The sequence below is a fragment of the Monopterus albus genome, unplaced genomic scaffold (genome assembly GCF_001952655.1).
Source record: "Monopterus albus unplaced genomic scaffold, M_albus_1.0 scaffold259.1, whole genome shotgun sequence".
In the NCBI taxonomy this organism is placed as follows: Eukaryota; Metazoa; Chordata; class Actinopteri; order Synbranchiformes; family Synbranchidae; genus Monopterus; species Monopterus albus.
In genome coordinates, this window is record NW_018128139.1 from 884368 (window position 1) to 905212 (window position 20845).

At 39.0% G+C, this 20845-nt stretch overlaps 1 protein-coding gene across 1 annotated transcript in view; it reads right to left on the minus strand.

The window, feature by feature from the left end:
* Positions 1 to 11005: 11005 nt before the first annotated feature.
* thsd7aa (thrombospondin, type I, domain containing 7Aa) overlaps positions 11006 to 20845 on the minus strand; it is a 243676-nt gene continuing 233836 nt past the window's right edge. Inside the window, exon 28 of the mRNA XM_020621420.1 lies at positions 11006 to 13922. Within this exon, the coding sequence (XP_020477076.1) occupies positions 13835 to 13922 (88 nt within the window). The 3' untranslated portion in view covers positions 11006 to 13834. The remainder of the gene's footprint in view (positions 13923 to 20845) is intronic.

A 20845-nucleotide genomic window follows, 5' to 3' on the forward strand; every position in this document is an offset into this window, starting at 1 on the left:
CGGCTGCCAGTGCTCTTCAGAGGGATGTAGAGGGTGGGCCGGCTAAGGGTGGGGGCTGACAGAGACAAATGGCTGAGCAGAGTACTGGTCACAGGATGCAGCTGCTGCACATCAATTGCTTCCTCATTGCAATTAGAATGACTGCCAGCTTCAGCTTCAAGTAGCAGGGATAGAAACTCAAGTTTCCATTTGGCGTATTGAATGCTGTGAATACAACTCTTCAAGTGACAGACAGGCAGAGATTTGAAACTTGTATTGATAAAAACTTTGAGAACTTAACTTGGGTAGAGTAGATTGCCTTCTTTCTTTATGTTGCTCTGCAATAAAAGGTACTCAAAGAATTCTTGGTCAAAGGGAGACAGAGTGAACAGATAAGTCAGTTGTATTACAACTTGGGTATTATGTTTTGTAGCTTTAGTCACTGTTTCTATTGGTCCTGGTAACACCGTACTCACCATGTTTAATGCTGAGATTTGGGAATATGACACAGTGACCTAGTATCCCAAGGAATTTAATTAATTTTGTCCCTTGTATTTGCTCAATCACATGGATTTTTATTAGTAGTGAGATCCTTGTCAGATCTTCTGACAAATAGTAAACAAGTCAGATTAAATAAACAACTGTATTTGGAGGTAAAAGCAAAATGTGCATATGCCCATAATTTTGCTAATAATAGTATTCACTCAACTCTAGTAAGTGATCGGTTCTTGAAGTAGGAAATTGTTCAGTTATGTGCTATGGATATTTACAATGGATAGTCTGTGAAATCTTATTTTGTGTAACATCTGTATTACAGTGTATTGCAGATAATTTGACCAACCCCTGGGAGGTTGTTTCACATCTCCTTGGTCTTCTGACTATCTGTATTTCTTGCCCTTTTGGACTTGATGAGTGCAATCTTATTTTCACTTGCAATGTTTGCCAAAAGTACACACGTAAAATCCATGATTTTAACAAACCAGAAATCTGCTTTAAGGGTGATAGAATTCCTTTATAAAGACAAATCAAATTACAGCTATAAGTAAGATAGACTTTATTTTTGGGGCATTTGTGCTTGGTCTCTGTGATGGACAGTATACAAGTCATACAGTAGGAAGAGAGGTGAGAGAGAGAGAGCAAATCGCAAGCCGCAAAAGGTCACTGCCCAGAATCAAATCACGATGTCCCACACGACTAGACTTTGTCAAACTCAAGCATCTATCAAAATCTAGATCGAGCACTAACAAGGAACAGATACAACAACCTCACACCTGCTCTAACCCTGCTGATTTACTCTGTTTTCTCCACATAAAAATCTGCTCTCTGTGACTTTTCCAGTCACAGAAACAAAGTTAAACTTAAAAGTGAAATAACTGCTGGACAAAATCTGGGGCAGTGAACATGACTGTTGTGGACATTGACTGTGGCAAGAAGTGCAATCAGAGATGAGGATCTTTTTCCATGAGCTCACAAAACATTGTATTTGCAGCCTTTTCTGAAACCTTTTTAAAGGTGGACAACCACTTTCCTCAACTGAGGCAGTGCTTTATTATTTATCAGGAGGAGATTATCACTTAAAAGATACATCTTTATCTTTGAGCTTGAGGGAACAGACCTTAGAAACAAAGAATATGGTGTAGATGGTCTTTAGTGTTTGGCCACACATCCTTGATCTTGATGTTCACCAGATCTTGATGTCTCAGTAAAGTCCTCTATTTGAAGTAGGTTATGCAACACAACTTAACCGATTTGGGCAGTCTGTAGGACTTCCTTCTCTTGGCCGAGGGAATTTAATTGGAAGCCAGACACGTGATGTTGATCGTGTTGATCAAATGAGAGGACTAAAAGCATGTAGCTTGTCCCTGTTTTACTTCCCAATATCTGATTATAATCAGCAGCTCTGATGATAAAGGCAATTACATTACTTCAATAAACACAGAACTAGTTAATCAATGAAAGAACAGAATAATTAGACTTAATTTTCTGTCTAAATTACTGAATTAGAACAGAATTGGTGCCTTCAGGACACATCCATAGCCAAAATCACAGTGTGTGGAAAAAAGAATCAGAATCAGAATCAAGTTTATTGCCAAATAAGTAAAGTTGAAGTTGACATTATCAGGAATTTGCCTTGGCGATTTGGTGCATACATAGACACAAATAAAAACACAGACATAGCAAGTAACATATAACAATCAATCAGTCATATAGTGTCATATAATATTACTAAAACCAAGTACTAAAATAAAATAATTAAAGAAAATAAAATTAAGATTAAAATAGGGTACAATAATTGAAAATACAGGAGCATAATAAGGCAGATGTCTGAGTCAGTATAGTAACGCATGACCTCAGGGTGTCTTTCCAGGTTTAGTGTTTTCAGCTGCGTGCCTGTATCCATTTCTCGTGACACTGGCTAATTTACTCACTCCTCTTTACTAAGGGCTTCTCTTTTGTCTTTAAGAACTGGAAGTTTTACCCAAACTTTGAACTCATCTCTTGAACAAAATGGAGACTGCATATTGTCCCACCTTTATAAAGGACGTCAGTCATCTGAGAACAGTGATGAAAATTGGAATCGATTAACTGAATGTTGCTTTAGAATATTACATGTGTTAATTCAGGAATTCATAATTGATGTGACTGCACTGCCAGACCAAAGTCCCAGTCATGTGGACTGGTTGGCACACTTTGGGCTGTCTTTTACTGACATCTGGTGGTGGAATATAGCACGACATCATAGTTGAACTTGGATATGTTTATTTTTACTGTAAAAAAAAAGAAAACGTATGCAAGAATTTATGGTGTTTTATATGTCAGTATAAATCAACTGTGAATCAGTTACCAGTTAAAATATTCCAGAGAAATTATCCTTTTGCTTAAAGAAGCTCCACAGCAAAACCTTAATAAACATGCTGTCAATATCCATGCCAACCTAAAATGTAAGTAAACTAACATAAACAAGTTTATTTTAAAACAGTAATCAGATGCTTGCATAAATGTGAATGTCATGTGAACCTGTAAATGACATATGAATGTTAGAAGAATTACTGTTGGCTTCAGTCAGTCTTCCGTCCATACAGGCCCTGAAGAGATCCCTTTGTAAAGCCATGTCGATATCACCCAGTGATGCTGGTAACTGTGAGCCTGTGTGCACCATGTCTGTAACGCCTGCAACATTATTTCTTTATATGTAACCATACAATGATTCCTTTATGGTAAATATATGCACAACTTATATTTAATTCGTTCATGTATTTTGCTACATCATGACATGTATAAAGCTGACAGTTGTGTTAAGTGGTAAAAATGTATGCTTTTTCATTAATTCCTGAAAAATGCTTCATGTGTGACTTTTAGAAAGAGGGAGTTTCATTGAATGTGAGTCCATGGTGCACACTCCACACCATGTTGAGCATTCATAAAATGAGTCAGGTTTTGTGACAGCATGATGAGGACTTTCTTTTGAAATAGCTTTTAGAGGATAAGGCTGATCATTTCATATGAGAAATTTTTAAACATATTTAAGACTGTATATGACAGGAACTGTCCTCGTATGCGGTATAAAAATAAAAAGAATTACAGTGAGAGACCGTGGATGAGCAAGGGATTACAGAATGCATGCAAAAAGAAGAATGTGTTATATAAACAGTTCATTAAGGACCGATCAAAGAAGGCGGAAGAAAAATATAAGACATATAAGAACAAATTAACTGAGATTTTGAGGAGATGTAAGAAACTATATTACTCTAAAATATTAGAGGATAATAAAAATAACATCAGAGGTACTTGGAATATATTAAATAAATTGATCAGAAACAGTTCTAGAAAGTGTAACTACCCACAATATTTTATGGACAATGATACACAGGTCACCGATTTCTCTGTTGTCACAATTTTCAAAAATTCTGGAAAAACTCTTTAATAACAGATTAGACACATTTATTGATAAACATAATATCTTATCTGATTGTCAATATGGTTTTAGGTCACAAAGATCGACATCCTTGGCCATTACTGACCTGATGGAGGACATTACAAGTGCTATGGATGAGAAAAAATATACGATGGGGATTTTTATTGACCTAAAAAAAGCTTTTGATACAGTTAATCATGAACTATTAATGGATAAGTTGGAGAAATATGGGATCAGAGGATTGGTTGGGAAATGGATCAGAAGTTATTTGACACAGAGGCGTCAATTTGTGAGGTTGGGTGAATATCAATCAAGTGAGCTGAACATTGTGTGTGGAGTGCCTCAGGGTTCTGTGTTGGGACCTAAACTATTTATATTATACATCAATGATATATGTAAGGTTTCTGAAACTGTTAAAATGGTTTTGTTTGCTGATGATACTACCATTTGGGCATCAGATGAAAACTTACAGCAACTCTCTGTAAGGGTTTCAGAGGAATTTGGGAAGATAAAGAAATGGTGTGATAATAATTTACTATCTTTGAATTTAGAGAAAACTAAATATATGGTATTTGGGAACCGTAGACCACATAATGAACTTCAATTGAGAATTGGGGGTGCCAACATTGAACGAGTATATGAAATTAAATTTCTGGGGGTAATGGTTGATGACAGATTATCCTGGAAATCTCATATTAGACATGTTCAGCATAAAATAGCTAAAAATATATCGATATTGGCAAGGGTTAGACATATGCTGGACGTTAAAGCATTGCGGATTTTGTATTGTTCATTGATTTTGCCATATTTGGAGTATGGTGTTGAAAACTGGGGAAATACATACAGGAGTTCACTTCAACCATTGTACATATTACAGAAGAGAGCGATAAGAGTTGTGCACAAGATGGGGTATAGGGATCATACAAATGTAGTTTTCATACAGTCTAAATTGTTAAAATTCTTTGATTTAGTGGGATATAAGACTGCTGTGTTTATGTATAAGGCCAGGAACAATTTATTGCCTGGTGGAATCCAAAAGCTATTTGGTGAAAGGGAAGGGGGGTATAACTTAAGGGGACATTTAAATTTAAAAGTTCATGCTATACGAACAACCAAAAAAAGATTTTGTATTTCTATAAGTGGGGTCAAACTATGGAATAACTTAACTGTGGACATGAAAAATAGTACCAGAATTAAGGAGTTTAAATATAAATATAAATGTATGTGTTATACAAGATATATGCACGAATAAGTAACAATCTGCTTTATCTATGTAGTGATATTGCTTGCAGCCAATGTTGCATAAATTTTGTATAATATGATGTCATGGGGTAGGACTGGATAAGTCTGACTTCTTCCTACTCCATTCAAACATGTATTAGGTGTAAGCAAACTGATTTTGAATTAGTATTGGTTGGATATGTGTAATCATGTGTGTTATTGTCATTTGTTCATTGTTCTGTTCTGTTCTGTCTGCATGTTTGAAAGAATAAATCAATCAATCAATTTCTCTGTGAATCAGTCCCTTCAGGATTTGGCAAGATTTTTTTTTCTTTGGACATTGTTGCAACCTAAAACATCATATTTTATGGCAGCTTTTCTTAGAAAAAAGATGCATATTTTTAGGCATTTTTTTTTCATTGAAATTGTGGGAGCAAGTGAACATTGCAGAAATTGTGATTTTTTTTAATGTATAAATCATTAAAAATCTAAGACAGCTTGTTCCAGTTAGAATAAACCTCACTGTTCTAAGTAATCCTAAGTATGCTTATTTTTATTTAACTATTTCCTCACCCTCTTCTCTGTCTCTCTCATGCTCCCTGTCTTTGATTTCAAAAGAGGAACTGTGGCTGGATAAAGTGGATGAAGCAGGGAGACCAGGGCACTGTGGGGAACCTGGAGGAGAGGAGTGGAGGCAGCACAGAGTCCAGAGGGGAAGCAGAGAGGACAGAGATGATGGGCCATGGAGGAATGCATGCAGCAGGCAAACCGGAGATCAGGAGTACTTGAATACTAGTAGTGATGGCCAAATGAGGCTCCATGAAGCTTTGAACCCTTTTGAACCATTGTATTGAAAATTGGTTCACTACTCGAAGCTTCATTCATTGAGCACATGGGTGACATCTGCTGGCACAATGGTTGTTGTACAGGCTTGCAAAGGTGACACTGAACGCACCTTGCGTGTGTACTGTGAGTTTTGTTGTAATGTGGACATTACTTAAATAAGGATGAAATCTAACTATTTTACATGTCTGTTTTTTTTTCTTGTCTTACAAAGTATCTTAAATGAAATGTTGACTACCCAAGTAATCTTTTTCACAAGAATTTGAAATGGATTTATAATTATTGATCCCAAATTACACATTGGACAGAGTAAATATTTACATGGTTCAATGAGGCTGTGGATGTAATTAATATTATTACAATATAATATAATACTGTATATGTGTGCTGATTATGCTTGGTGTGCACTGGGTGTGCTTGTGTGACTCAAGCATTTTTATTCCAAAAAGAATTGTGTCTCCACAGTAGATGTTTTAGTCGATTTTGCTTTTTTGAGACAACTTCCCCAGCTTTGGAGAACACCCTTTCACACGGCACAGAAGATGCTGGTGTCGCCAGGAACTGTTTGGCCAGGTTGAACAAGTATGGGTATAGGGATTTGTGCATCATCCAGTAACCTAGGGGGTCTTGTGATCTGTCCAGAGGAGGAGCAGACAGATATCGCTGAACCTCCACCATGGCATCTGCAGCAGCATTCTGGGATTTTCTGGCATCTTTTGCATCTTTGTCAAGAAGCTTCCACAGGTCAGTAGCTCCATAGCGAGGCAATCCAAAAAGTTTTGACAGGAGGTAAGACACAGAGCGCTGTTTCATCCATCTTAAATACATTTATGTTGCACCAATGTTTCACAGCTCCACCTACTGAACCAAACCAGTCAGCTGATTCAGTGTGAATGAAGCAGGAAGTGGTTCAAACATCATCGGTCACGTGGTTTTTCCCAATTTGAAGCAAGCTCCGGCACAGTGCTTCAGAAAAGTACCCTGTCGAGTTTGAAGCATGCTTTGGAGCCTTGGTATCAGAGGGAACATCACTAAATACTAGGTAGGTACTGTAGGAGCCAGGGATGAGTGATAACACACAGGTGCATGGTGCAGTTAGCCGGAGAACAGGAGAGTGGGTTGACGTGCAGGTAAGCTGTCACTGCCACAGGAGAGTGTGCTGTAGCTGACTCACCACATGGGAGATCAAGATAGCTGATAGATGTGCAGGTGAATTGTCTATTCAGCAGGTGAAGACACTGGAGCTGACTTACTCACACCAGAGAGCAGGATTGCTGGGTTGCATGTGGATAAATTGTTGTCTCACCAGATGAGTTCACTGTTGTTTGTCCACACCGGAGATCGGGATACCAGGTTGGCGTCCAGGTAGGTAGAGAAAAAACAGGGGAGAACACCACAGCGGAGATCTGGGTAATATACAAGAGGTCGAGAGAGAGTGGAGCCTGGAAAATGGACATGAGATCGTCAGCAATCGGGTGAGGGTAGCTATGAACCAGCAAGGGTCAAATGGAAAGAAGGGCGTATATGGAGGAGCTGAACCAGGAACTAATGAGCTGCAAGTGGGAGTGATCAGTGCTGATTATAGTGCTGTGGCAGAGCGGTAGGGAGAGACGGGGAAAAAACAACACAAAAACAGGAAGCAATGGTCCAAACTGTGACAGTATATGCTTTAGACCATATATTGTCTAGAATTTGTTTCCCTGTAGCACCCTCCCATTTAGTTCTCAAGGTGTCTAAATCTCCCTCATTATTGACACAAGATAGGTTATAGATTTTGCTCATGACACCTTTGACATTTTGTACTGGGGAGGGCCTGCAGGGAAGGAGTCAGACTAGGAGGTCATGAAACTTCTGAGCAACAAATATCTATAGAAATGTGTATTAGGAGTACTAATTTGTTTAGCTATTTATTCAAACAAGGCAAATTTGCCATCAATATACAGGTCATATAATGTTTTAGCTATATGTCAAACACATTGCGCAGCAAGTGAGAGATCATTAAGAAGCAAGTGTTATCTGAACGGATGCCACATCTTAACACCACAGGATTCAATGTGAACCTAGACCCGGGATGAACTGTTACGTTATCACCTTGGTACATACTGTACTAATGTGGCCAGGGATGCAGACAGAAGGGATGCCTTTTCCATGGTTACTCAACTGGGAGCAGTCAAATCATCCCTTAACCAATATAGCACTGACCTTATATTTGCTGTCCAGTAATATTAAAAGTTTGTCATTGCCATGCCTCCAGTCTTACAAGACCCTTACTGTGCTCTCTCCCCCACCCTGAGCCACCATTTTTATTCCAAATCAGAGATGAGACTTAACTATTTAGGTTAAGAAAACAGGATTGAATTGACAAGACTGGGACTCCCAGAAAGAGATATGAAGACTCAGGTAAAGCCATCATTTCTATTCTACTGATCATCCCACCAAGAGAAAGACAATGAATGCCAGTGCTCACTCTTGTGTCATGATTCTGTCCAGCCTGTTTCCATTCTCATGCTTTTATTTTGACATTACTTCCCATTTCTGTTTCACCTTAGTTTTGGACTTTTATTTTAATCAGCACTCATTGTTTTCATCTGTGTTCACCCCTTTATAGGCAGCTTTCTCTCCCTGCAAAACAGCCAGATCATTCTAACTTATGTTCAGACTTTCCAGTGGTTTCTGTACCTGTTATTCCAGCTCTGACCACGGACTACCTTGTGACCACTGAGTTTTGCCTAACCCCTCTGATTCTGATCGTCTTTTTCTGTGTGTGGACTATCGGACTCCCCTCTCCGACCGCTCATTTGTGGATCCCTCAGCTGTGTAAGTTTGCTGGCTCTGACCCTGGAATGTATTAACAACCTGAGAGTCTGTTTCGAGTTACATAGTTTTCTGTATCGTGTTGTTATTAAAGAGACAGTGTTTTATTTACCCTCATCTGGCTCTATAATTGAGTTCACCCCGTGATATCATCGGCAGCTTTACGCCCCAAACCTGACATCTTGTTTCAGAGCGGGGTTATTTGGTGTTATAAACGTCCTTAAATATATGTGTAATCCATATTGTTTGATACCCATAATATTCTTAATTTTTTCAACCTTGGTGTGTCAGTTATATTATTGGCCATACTGTCCCTGCTGTAAGTGACTTATGACAGTTATGTCTAGTTTGAAAAAGTATATTTGTTTAGTGTTAAATATTGTTGTGATAGAGCAAGATACAGTACTGTGTATTATACTTACACCTGCTATACATGTCTTCCCCCATTAACATGAATCATAATTGCTTGCAGATACAAATGGTGTTAGGACTGGTTAGGCGTGGTGCAATCTGCTGCAGGGGGGAGAACAACCCTTCCTAGTGTGGACCAACCAAAAAAACCTTGCCTATCTCCAGTGAGCTAAATGGCTCAACCCACGTCAAGCTCACTGAGCTTTGTTTATTTACTGTTTTAACTTCACCCTTACCTATCAACCCGGTTCCCACAACAAGAAACCAGACGCCCTATCACATCAGTTTGATTCCACAAAGGAGGACCCTTCTGCAGAGCCCATCATGCAATACCTCCCTCCTGCATCATTGCTACCATGACCTGGGAAATTGAAGATGTTATCTGTCAGGCGAAGTAAGATCAGCCCACCTCTTTGTCCCTGACTCAGTCCACTCCCAGGTGTTGCAGTGGGCACATGCCTAATGCCTGTCCTGCCATCCTGGTGTCCACCGAACCATGACACTGCTCAAAACGCTACATCTGGTAGACGACCGGTTTGTCATGGGTTTGCCCCACACTGAGGGTAACTCTGTGATTCTGACTATGGTGGACAGATTTTCCAAAGCATCACACTCTGTGGCCTTGCCCCACTTACCATCCACCCGAGAGACAGCTGACCTCCTGGTACAACACGTTCTGAGGCTCCATGGTATCCCAGCAGACATAGTGTCTGATCAGGTGCCTCAGTTTGTGTCACAAACCTGGACAACCTTCTGCTCCACCCTAGGAGCCAAGGTCAATTGTCCTTGGGCTTTCATCCCCAAACACACGGCCAAGTTGAATGCCTCAACCAGGAGCTGGAGGCAGCCCTTTGTTGCATTACAGGTACCCGAACTTGACTCTTGGAGTTCTCTTCTCCCCTGGGTCAAGTATGCCCACAACTCCTTATTTGCTCGGCCACAGGGCAGCCCCCATTCGAAGTGTCCCTCGGTTATCAGCCACTACTTTTCCCTGAAGAAGAAGCTGACGTCACTGTGCCCTCAGTCCAGTCCCATCTCCACAGGTGCCATCAGGTATGGACTGAAACTCAAGCAGCTCTGACTCGCTCTGACTGACCAGAACCGACATCTAGCTGACCGCCGCTGGTGGTCCACCCAGTCTTATGATCCAGGGCATAATATTATAGCACTGTTGGGGCCATAATAAAATAAATTTCAGTAAGTGTGTTAAATACTTTTTCCCTGTGTCATACCATTTTATTACACAACTTAATTAATGAACTTATTTGTTTGTTTTTTTGTATGTATGGATTTCTTGGGTTGTTGGTGACACCTGGTGAAAATTTCATGTCAACAGCACCTTTAGAAATGTATTTACTGAGAAAAATGTAATAAAATTATTTGACATCAATTTATAGAAACATGTTTTCACTTTGACATTAAATAGTTTTTTTTATTTATTAAAAAAGCCAAATTATATTGACCATGATTGATTTATAAACTCAATAAAAGGGTAAAACATTCAAGGCGGTGAATACTTTTTATAGGCACACCACTAAACTGTAATTTTGTAACTTTTTGTAAATTTTGTAATTATGAAACTTTGGAAAAATCATTATGCTTTATGATTCACACTGGGCTCTTAAAAATTAGAAAGCGCTTAGAAATATTTCCCTCATTTATTATCAGCAATTAGTCAAATACATATGAAACAAACAGTAGGAAAAGCACAGGTTCATTTGCAATTTTGTTTTTCACAAGGTTATCAGTAATGCTTTTAACACACCCACATTCACACTTCTTTTTAAAAATGTTTTTTAAATTAATTTAATTTTTGTGTGTGTAATAGTTTGTACTGTAAAAAAGGAATCATATTATGGTACATGAACAATAAAAAAAGAAGTGTTAGCACTTTATTTACAACTCATATTTCAAGAAGTATAAACATTCCATTAACTTACTAGCAACAAACTCCACAGAATACTAAACTGTCACTTTCCTGCAATGATAAGACTTCTCATTAGTAATAAATAATACACTGTTCTGTTTGAATGACTAGAACTTTAGCTTATATCAGGCAGTACTGTATGGTTTAAGCTTTCACTTCAAAATATTCCCATATAATCCCCTGTGAACTGTTTTTAACGACAGAGCTAGCTCCTAGACAGGATTTTGCACAGTCATGAGACACTAAAAGTCACCATAGTGAAACAGTTGTTTAAAAGCTCACAGTTCTTCAAGACATTGAGACCACAACTGCTGTGTAGGGTCCCTCTGGCATAAGAGCGTTAATCTAGATGAATTATATTAAACATGAATGGTTGTTTTATTCATCCATTTGACACAGCGATGCCAATGTCTTCAAGATTTGGATAAAAGAAGGCTACGTTCATCTACTGTATTTTGGAGGAGCCTTTAATTGGGCTTTGAAATTGTCTTGTTCCACCCATCAGGCTCACTAAGCTCTCTTAATGGGTTATGCTATGAATTGCTGTCCAATCGTGCTGGAAATCAAGTGTTTATTTTTCTGAAAGGGTCACAGTTCAAGGCAGAGCAAAAAGCCAGCTGTCAAGGACACTCTGTTCTGGAAGGTAGGGATGCACCAATACCATGTTTTTCATCCCAAGTACGAGTACTTGTATTTGAGTACTTTTTGATACCGATTACAGATAGTGGTACTTAATAGTGCAAAAATGCAATGATTTTTATTTTCATGACATTTACTTTCTGATTTTGATTAAATAAAATATCCTACATGTAACTGATTGCATATCTGTAGCCTACTACAAAACATACACAGTTGGCATTACTTTTGTCATTGTCACTTACTGTACCACTGAAATTTCTTCTTCTCCGCATAATGAAAGTGAGGTTAACATAATGTTGCCCTTAAATGGTACAGCATTGGTGCATAGTATAGGACAACTTTTACAAGTATGAAAACAAGTACTAGAGGGTGGTATCGGACCCGATACTGGTATTGATGCACCCCTACATTCACATCATTGTACTTTGTTGTAAATGTGAAAAGTGAAGAGAGAGGATTGAGAAGTTAAACCCCACCTTTTTATCTTACCTCCACCAGTCACTGTGTACATTGGGTGTGAATGTCAGACTGTATCAGAAACAGTTGGATACAACCCTGTTACCCACACATTAGAAAGGTGTAAAGGGAGGAGGTTTCCAAAGCTCTGACCATCTGACAAGTACTACAATGTATGCAGGTGTCAAAGGTAAGACCGTTGATTTTTAGAAAAAATTACTGCCCTTATTCTTGAAGAACTACTTCTGTCAATTTTCATGTGAGCAACTGAGAACCATGACTAAGCTACAACGACACAGTGCAGCCATTCAGAATATGTGGGTTTTAACACTTGCCTCTAAACACGATCGAGTGATAAATACATTGTAGTTTGAAGCGGACTGAGAAAGCATGTTTGTTGTAGATGCAAAAAGATACAACTTTGAGATTTAAGTCAATCAAATTTAGCATGGAGTGATCTTGAACTACTGGTGCTTTTTGTAGTGGTCTGATTTTTTTAATTAAAATTTTAACTTTAAACTTTGACTTCTGATTCAGTCTTCCTAGATTAATCTCCCCAATCAAATGTTGCAGGCCCTAATGATCCTCATACACCTAAATACCAGGAGTTAAAATGATCCATTAATACCTTAAATGTTTGTATTCGGTCATCTTTTCTTCTTTCCATGTCACAGCCAAAAGGTTCCAAAATGGAAGAAGTTTCTTTCTATCTGTCTGAACGGATTATAATGTATGTACATCTCAATGTATATCAATAATTTACAAAAGTAGAAATCATGATGTAAAACCGTAGTAAAAAAAAATCTTCAGAGAATAAATAATTAAGCAGAGTTTGGACGTGTAGCTGTACACACTAGAAAGGTAAAGTTGAGACCACAGGAAAAAAAATATTTACACCGAGTCCCACCGTATCACATACAAGAGGTAATAGAAGAAACATCTTAACAAACATTGGTGAGTTCTGTTTGCAAAAAAGTCTACCTTTTTACACTTCTAGCACAAGACTGTACATCATCTTGTATTGAGAGAGGCAGTTTCCTGTGGCAAAGCTAGACATAAGTACATATCATGCTGCACTAATATAGTGCAAAATTATGTCTGAAAACCCGAAAAGGGAGGAGGAGGCAGAAGTGATGGTGGGATTTATGACTTTTCCCCCTCTGGTCTTAGCTTTTCCTGTGAGATGGACCAAGGCCATAATAACACAGAGGGATATGAATGTTCTTGATGAGACAAAGAATAACAAATGTCCTATAGAAATCTCCTACTAAGCTGTGACAAAATGAATAAAATGAATATTGTGCTTTGAGATCAAAATCACTTTTGGGGGATCTTCTCCAGTGAAGTGAGGCAAACTTCCAGAAGAAGTGAATGAATTCATGAAGGCTCTTGTGAAACAAAGTATGAAAATGGGAATTTAAAAAACAGGACAGGAACATCAAAGCTGCTAGCGCACAAGGATTCCGTGTGTTGATCTCTGAGGTTTCTTTTTCAGTCAGAATCACCTTCTCAGGGTGTCTTCGTGTTGGTTGAACAATGCCCAGTGGCAGCCCTGACATCAAGGGGTTTCCCTAGCAAACCCTGTGTGCCCTGCATTAGGGTGCGTCTATAGGGCAGCAGGAAGACTTCTACATGTCGGCATCTCCGTCATATGCCAGAGTCAGTGGCTTCAGTCTGTTGTTCATCTGCCGCCGCTGTGGTTTCTTTGGTTTTTTGCTACAGAACAAACATAATAATGTTTAGAGAATCAGATTACAGCTGTTCAAACAACAAAGCAACAGCCGCTGATTTAGCTCGAAGCACCGATGACTAAGTAGACTTATTTCAGCTCAGCAGTCTGTGTTGCAGGTTCACACTTCTAATACCAAGATACACTGGGGAGTATCAGGGCACGCTTTCCTACAGACAGTTGAGAGAGTTTCTAGTTCACCAAAGCTGCTTGTGTTTTGACTCTGGAAGAAACACACAGAGAAGTTCAGAAATTAAATTATGTGTAAAATAATGGAATGACAGGGAAAAGTATTGAACACATGAAGAAAGGGAGGTGCAAAAAGTCATGGAAAGCCAAGACACCAGCTGAAATCTACCAGTAATTAGCAATCCTGCCCCTTGTCAGCAGAAATTAATATCAGCTGGTTCAGTTCCAACTGATGGCCTATAAAAAGGTGTGTCATTACCAAGGTGTCTCATGAGAAACATCTCGTGATGGGTAAAAGCAAAGAGCTCTCAAGACTTTCACAACCTTATTGTTACAAAACATACTGATGACATTGTTTACAGAAGGATTTCTAAACTTCTGAATGTTACAGTGAGCACTGTTGGGGCCATAATCCGGAAGTGGAAAAAACATCATTTCACCATAAACCGGCCACGACCAGGTGCTCCTCACAAGATTTCTGACAGAGGAGTGAAAAGAATTATCCAAAGAGTTGCCCAAGAGCCAAGGACCATTTGTGGAGAGCTTCAGAAAGACATGGAATTAGCAGGTACAATTGTTTCAAAGAAAACGATAATGCACTGAACCACCGTGGCCTGTATGCACACACAGCATGTAAGACTCCATTGCTGAAGAAAAAGCATGTTGAAGCTCATACTGGCAAACATCATATAATTGAAGGAAGGATGACTGGACCATTGTACTGAGACATTCTTGATAAAAACCTGCCTTCCACCAGGATGATGAAGATGAAACAAGGGTGGACATTAATAAAATCACACCTGAGCAATACATGTGACTAGTTTCTCCATACAGGAGGTGTCTTGAAGCTGTCATTCCCAACAAAGGCTTTTGTACAAAGTATTAAATAAATTGCCGTGTTCAATATTTATTCCCTGTGTCATTCCATTTTATTACACATAACTTAATTTGTGAACTTATTTGTTTTGGTTTTTTTTGTATATATGGATTTCTTGGGTTGTTACCAACATCTGGTGAAAATTTCATGCCAACAGCACCTTTAGAAATATATTTACAGAGAAAAATGGTGATGTGTTCAATACTTATTTTACCAGCTGAAAAAAAATCAAAAGCCTAAACTATTATGGAATGCTTTGTAAAAATGGTCAGCAGTGTAAAGTATGAATGATTTAGAGTAAATAGGCTCAAAGATGCAAATACACCCAGCAGCCACTTTATTAGGTACACCTGTACAAGTGTATGCAATTCAGTTCAACACTTCCGCCTTAACATCTGTGTTTACAAAGCTCAAAATGTTTGTCTCTATATTTGTGTCCTCACCAGCTACATACATGAGAGGGTCAGAATATTAGGAACACCTGTGACTATAATGTAGCCCTGTACAACACCACTATTAACTATGACCTCAGTAATGAACATAAAACTGAATTTATACATTTATAACAATTTCACCAAAAACAAACATTCTGAGCTTCATAATCACAGGTGTCAAGGCAGAGGTGTTGCACTGAATTGCATACCATTGTACAGGTGTACCTAATAAAGTAGCCGATAAGTATACATTGGTATGGTCCTTAGGAAGCGCGTCCTGTCCTTAGCAGTCAGTGAAGACAGACAATATAAAGATCCACATTACTGTATCAAACAAGAATAAAGAACAGTGACAACATTATTTTGTGCAATAAACGATTTTATCTTGAACTGGGTAATGATGACACAAAGAAAATGATTATGTGCCCTATATGAAATTTCAACTAATGACCAGAAGATGGTAGCAGAGGGAGAAAAACACCCTGCAGTTATGATTGATTTGCAGTTTCACAGTCTGTAGATATTAGATTCCAAAGATAGGCAGTAAGAAGCTATATCTGGTTAGGGTATGTTTGGTGTCAGACAAAGCATCACACACAAGGTATATACCAGCTTTCGTCAAACTCAATTTTGACAGATCTAGGTCAAAGGCCACCCCCTCCCACCACAGGTGTAAGTTCCTCCCACAGCCTCCCTCCCCTCCCAGGTCAAAAGGTCACCCCCCTCAGGTTCCCATACCCCCTCCCTTTGTCCTCACCGGGCACAGCTGTTCTCCCCCCTCTGATAGATTAATCTAAAAATAAAAGACAGGATAATGATTATGCTTGTAATGTTATATAGTGAGATGAATAAAACAAATGGTACATAGAAAGTATAGTAGTGCTTTGTATATTAAATAGAGTAAAAATAGGAGAAAGATTCTACTGGATATTTAGTTTCAAAGGAGTCCTAGTGTGAAACATAATACAACAAATGGTGTTGAGTTATTTATTAGGGCAATTCTGTAGGTCCCGACACAGCGTTTGTTTGAGATAAATCAAAGCCTAGCATATGTTTCCGTCACAGCGTGTTTTTGCAAGAGAGCTGCAAAAATAGGGTAAAACAGCTGGACTCAAGGCCTACAGCCAGTCAGGAGACCATGAGATATGGGTAACAAGAGATCAGTCATAATCTATTCCGGGTAAGTGCAGATGTCTCCTAGCGGGGTCATTGTACTCCGGGTATGAAGTATTTCCCGCCATCCCTCAGTCCATAAGATGTATACTAGCTTTTATAGTCATTATAAATAGGGCTGGTCTAAAGATCGTTTTGCACGCCACTCAGTTTGATGGTTGTAGACACTTCATACTTCGTACTTCAACATGGATCCAGGTAGCCCCTGAAAAGAAAAAGTAATGCATTTTTATTTTTCTGTTTTACGAAAATGTGTATGTTAACCAAGATCATTTCATTCATATCAGAGGCAGCTTATCGCAGCATTAACGGTGTGCATCCTGAAGAACAACTCAGTAAGTATTCTGCTACGTCTACAACCCTTTGTATATTAGATATAATCGTTTCCCTTTCTTGAAAAAATTGTTTTTTATCCCGGGCAGACAGCTATTTGAGAGCGTATGAACAAGCTCTACGTCAAGAACAATCACTCAAGAGACTAAACCGTCAGGCGCCCGGTGGGTTTAAAGAATCATGTTTAAAATATATTCACGTGATATGGAAAATAAATACGAGTTCTCTATTTTCTAAAATAGAGGGTCAGCCGCCTCGTGCTTCGGTTGTTCGGCGCTGTCTAGGGAATTGTACGAGGCTGCACGATGTCGATCGGTTGAAAATTCTTCAAGGACAATGTTGGAGCCCTCACTGCACTGAAGTAGCACACAGTCTGGAACTGAGATGAAAACGTTATTATAAGAGGTGAGAACCGTTATTATTATTATAAAATATAGTCACACAAGCTTAACCGCTGTTGATACTTTCCAAAGCGTCCTCGGTTAGGGATGATTGCTGTTGCTGATCACTGAGTGTCGGTTTCTTTTTTTTTTAGAAAATAGAGGACTCGTATTTATTTTCCATATCACGTGAATATATTTTAAACATGATTCTTTAAACCCACCGGGCGCCTGACGGTTTAGTCTCTTGAGTGATTGTTCTTGACGTAGAGCTTGTTCATACGCTCTCAAATAGCTGTCTGCCCGGGATAAAAAACAATTTTTTCAAGAAAGGGAAACGATTATATCTAATATACAAAGGGTTGTAGACGTAGCAGAATACTTACTGAGTTGTTCTTCAGGATGCACACCGTTAATGCTGCGATAAGCTGCCTCTGATATGAATGAAATGATCTTGGTTAACATACACATTTTCGTAAAACAGAAAAATAAAAATGCATTACTTTTTCTTTTCAGGGGCTACCTGGATCCATGTTGAAGTACGAAGTATGAAGTGTCTACAACCATCAAACTGAGTGGCGTGCAAAACGATCTTTAGACCAGCCCTATTTATAATGACTATAAAAGCTAGTATACATCTTATGGACTGAGGGATGGCGGGAAATACTTCATACCCGGAGTACAATGACCCCGCTAGGAGACATCTGCACTTACCCGGAATAGATTATGACTGATCTCTTGTTACCCATATCTCATGGTCTCCTGACTGGCTGTAGGCCTTGAGTCCAGCTGTTTTACCCTATTTTTGCAGCTCTCTTGCAAAAACACGCTGTGACGGAAACATATGCTAGGCTTTGATTTATCTCAAACAAACGCTGTGTCGGGACCTACAGAATTGCCCTAATAAATAACTCAACACCATTTGTTGTATTATGTTTCACACTAGGACTCCTTTGAAACTAAATATCCAGTAGAATCTTTCTCCTATTTTTACTCTATTTAATATACAAAGCACTACTATACTTTCTATGTACCATTTGTTTTATTCATCTCACTATATAACATTACAAGCATAATCATTATCCTGTCTTTTATTTTTAGATTAATCTATCAGAAGGGGGAGAACAGCTGTGCCCGGTGAAGACGCAGGGAGGGGGTATGGGAACCTGAGGGGGGGTGACCTTTGACCTGGGAGGGGAGGGAGGCTGTGGGAGGAACTTACACCTGTGGTGGGAGGGGGTGGCCTTTGACCTAGATCTGTCAAAATCGAGTTTGACAAAAGCTGGTATATACCGTGTAGCATCGTATGAGATGACTAGGTTGGGACAGGGATAAAGTTAGGTTATGGGAGGTATTTCAGAAAGCCGGGTTAACAAGCTCTGAAGTTAACCCTGAACTGTGAGTTGACCAGAGATGGAGAAAACTGGGTTTTCTGTTCTAGAACAGCTGATCAGAGGTAGTTCAGGTGTAGTGGTTTAAGTTACATGTTAATATGGATTATGTAATAGAATAGAGTGTTTGTGTGCTCACTTTTAAGTTCGTGTGAGCTGAACAATGATCTTATATAATTTGGCCAGGATGTTTCCTGTTTTTGGGTACGTCTCAGGGTGTTGTCTCCTAAAACTGGAGACAAGAAGCTAAGTTCGGAAATTGACGTAACAGCCTAAGAAAGCTGTGGATAAAACAGTGAGGCTGAAGGGGATAGGGGGAGAATGCTACTGTGACAGTGTATCGTGTGCTCTTTGGGACCCAGGCCTGGGTAGGGGGAACGGACTCTGACTGACTGTACCCTGTGACCAAGACTGACTGATTCTGTGACAATCTTCTTGTTTAATACTGTATCAATTCCATTGCAGGAGGAGTGATTCTGTTCTCTGTTCCCTAACTACCAGATTACCTATTTAACTACTACTCTGTTAAGAATAATTGTCATATTAAATGATTATTTAAATTGGGATGATTTGCCTGAATTAATTTAGTCTGTATCACATTCTGGCCACGACACAGGCAACTCTCAGTTTGCTCAGTCAGAGTTAAGCTCAGTCACTATAAAAAGCCATCATCAGTGAAGCTCTGATACTACGATTCACCATGGCAACAGGAAAGTAAAGAGTATTTTAATCCAGTGGAGCTGGAAATATCAGTTTGTGATAATGCACACTTATCTTCAAAATACACAGCAGCAGCAGCAGTGGAAGAGTCTGAACTGGAGAACAGAGTCAATACAGGGATACAATCCACTCATTCATCTGTTTAGCAGACTTGGATTTTTTTAAAGGATGCTAAATATATTTATTCTGCTGTAAACTGGTGGGGACAAATTGCTGGTGGCAGAAGGCGAACTCGACAGATAAGACAGTTTATTTATAAACGTCTGACTGCAACCTCAGTCTGGACAACTGTAAAGAGAGGTCTTAGGTAACAAACAATCAGACTGGTTTCTAACTGGAATTTTTATTCTCTTCTCCTGCCAAACATCTGAAAATGAATACACTCTGATCTGCACTTTAGTATGGACTCTATGAAGGAGTTTAAGGGGAAACAGACTGAAGTTTTCCCACTGTCATCAAGGGCTTGTTTGAGTGGATTTGATGGGTCTTTTTCTATAATACTGAGGTCTTGACCAATGTGAAGTGCCTTGAGATGACTGAATTGAACTGAACTGTAATAGTAATAACAGCAGTTGTAGTACAATAGTAATAGAAGTAAGACTGTGTTTCAGTTGACAGTTTTTGTTATATTATGGTCTGCATGCTGCTGTTCAAACTTTTATATTCAGCCTACGATTTTAATTTGGCGTATACACTGATTATCTGCAATTTTTCTAATGCTTTATGCAAATTAAAACTTGTTTTGTTTATATAACTTAGTAAGACAACAATTTTGTGACCAATAATCCTTTAAATTTTTAAACAAATTGTCCACTAGTTTGGAAGATATGTTGTTTCTTAGATTTAAGATACCTACAGAATATACTAAGTACAAAAAAGCAAACCAAAGTAGTGTGTACTTGCAGTAAAACCTTGCAATCAGGTAGTGTGTTTGATAGAATCTGGACAGCTCAACTCCAGGAAGCAATCCACTGAAATGAACAAACAGGCATGCTAAGTGTGCAAATGGATGTGATGTGGAGTGAATAACTTGGGGTGAACTGGGGCCTTGATGAGTGAAGAGAGTTTCAAAGTGGTGAGGTGGGGGTGCCAGTGCCTGCTGCTGCTGTAGGTGTTGCTTCTGGAGTTGGCTGTGGAGCTGTAACTCATCTCGCTCTAGTTTCCTGCAGGTAGGGCAGGTGTAAGGCACTGTGCAGATGTTTGGGTCTGTCAAGTAAACCCCAACTGAAGGAGATTTGGAGCTCAAACTGCAGCAAGGGCAACAACCGCAAGAACTGAACAGGGAGCATGAGTGCGGGTGGAGAAGCAAACAGAAGAAATGAAGAGAAAAATGATGACAGAACTCAAAGTAAAATGAAATGAATGAAAAAATGTGTGGTGATATAATGGAGGTTAAAGCCCACTTCACTCTGT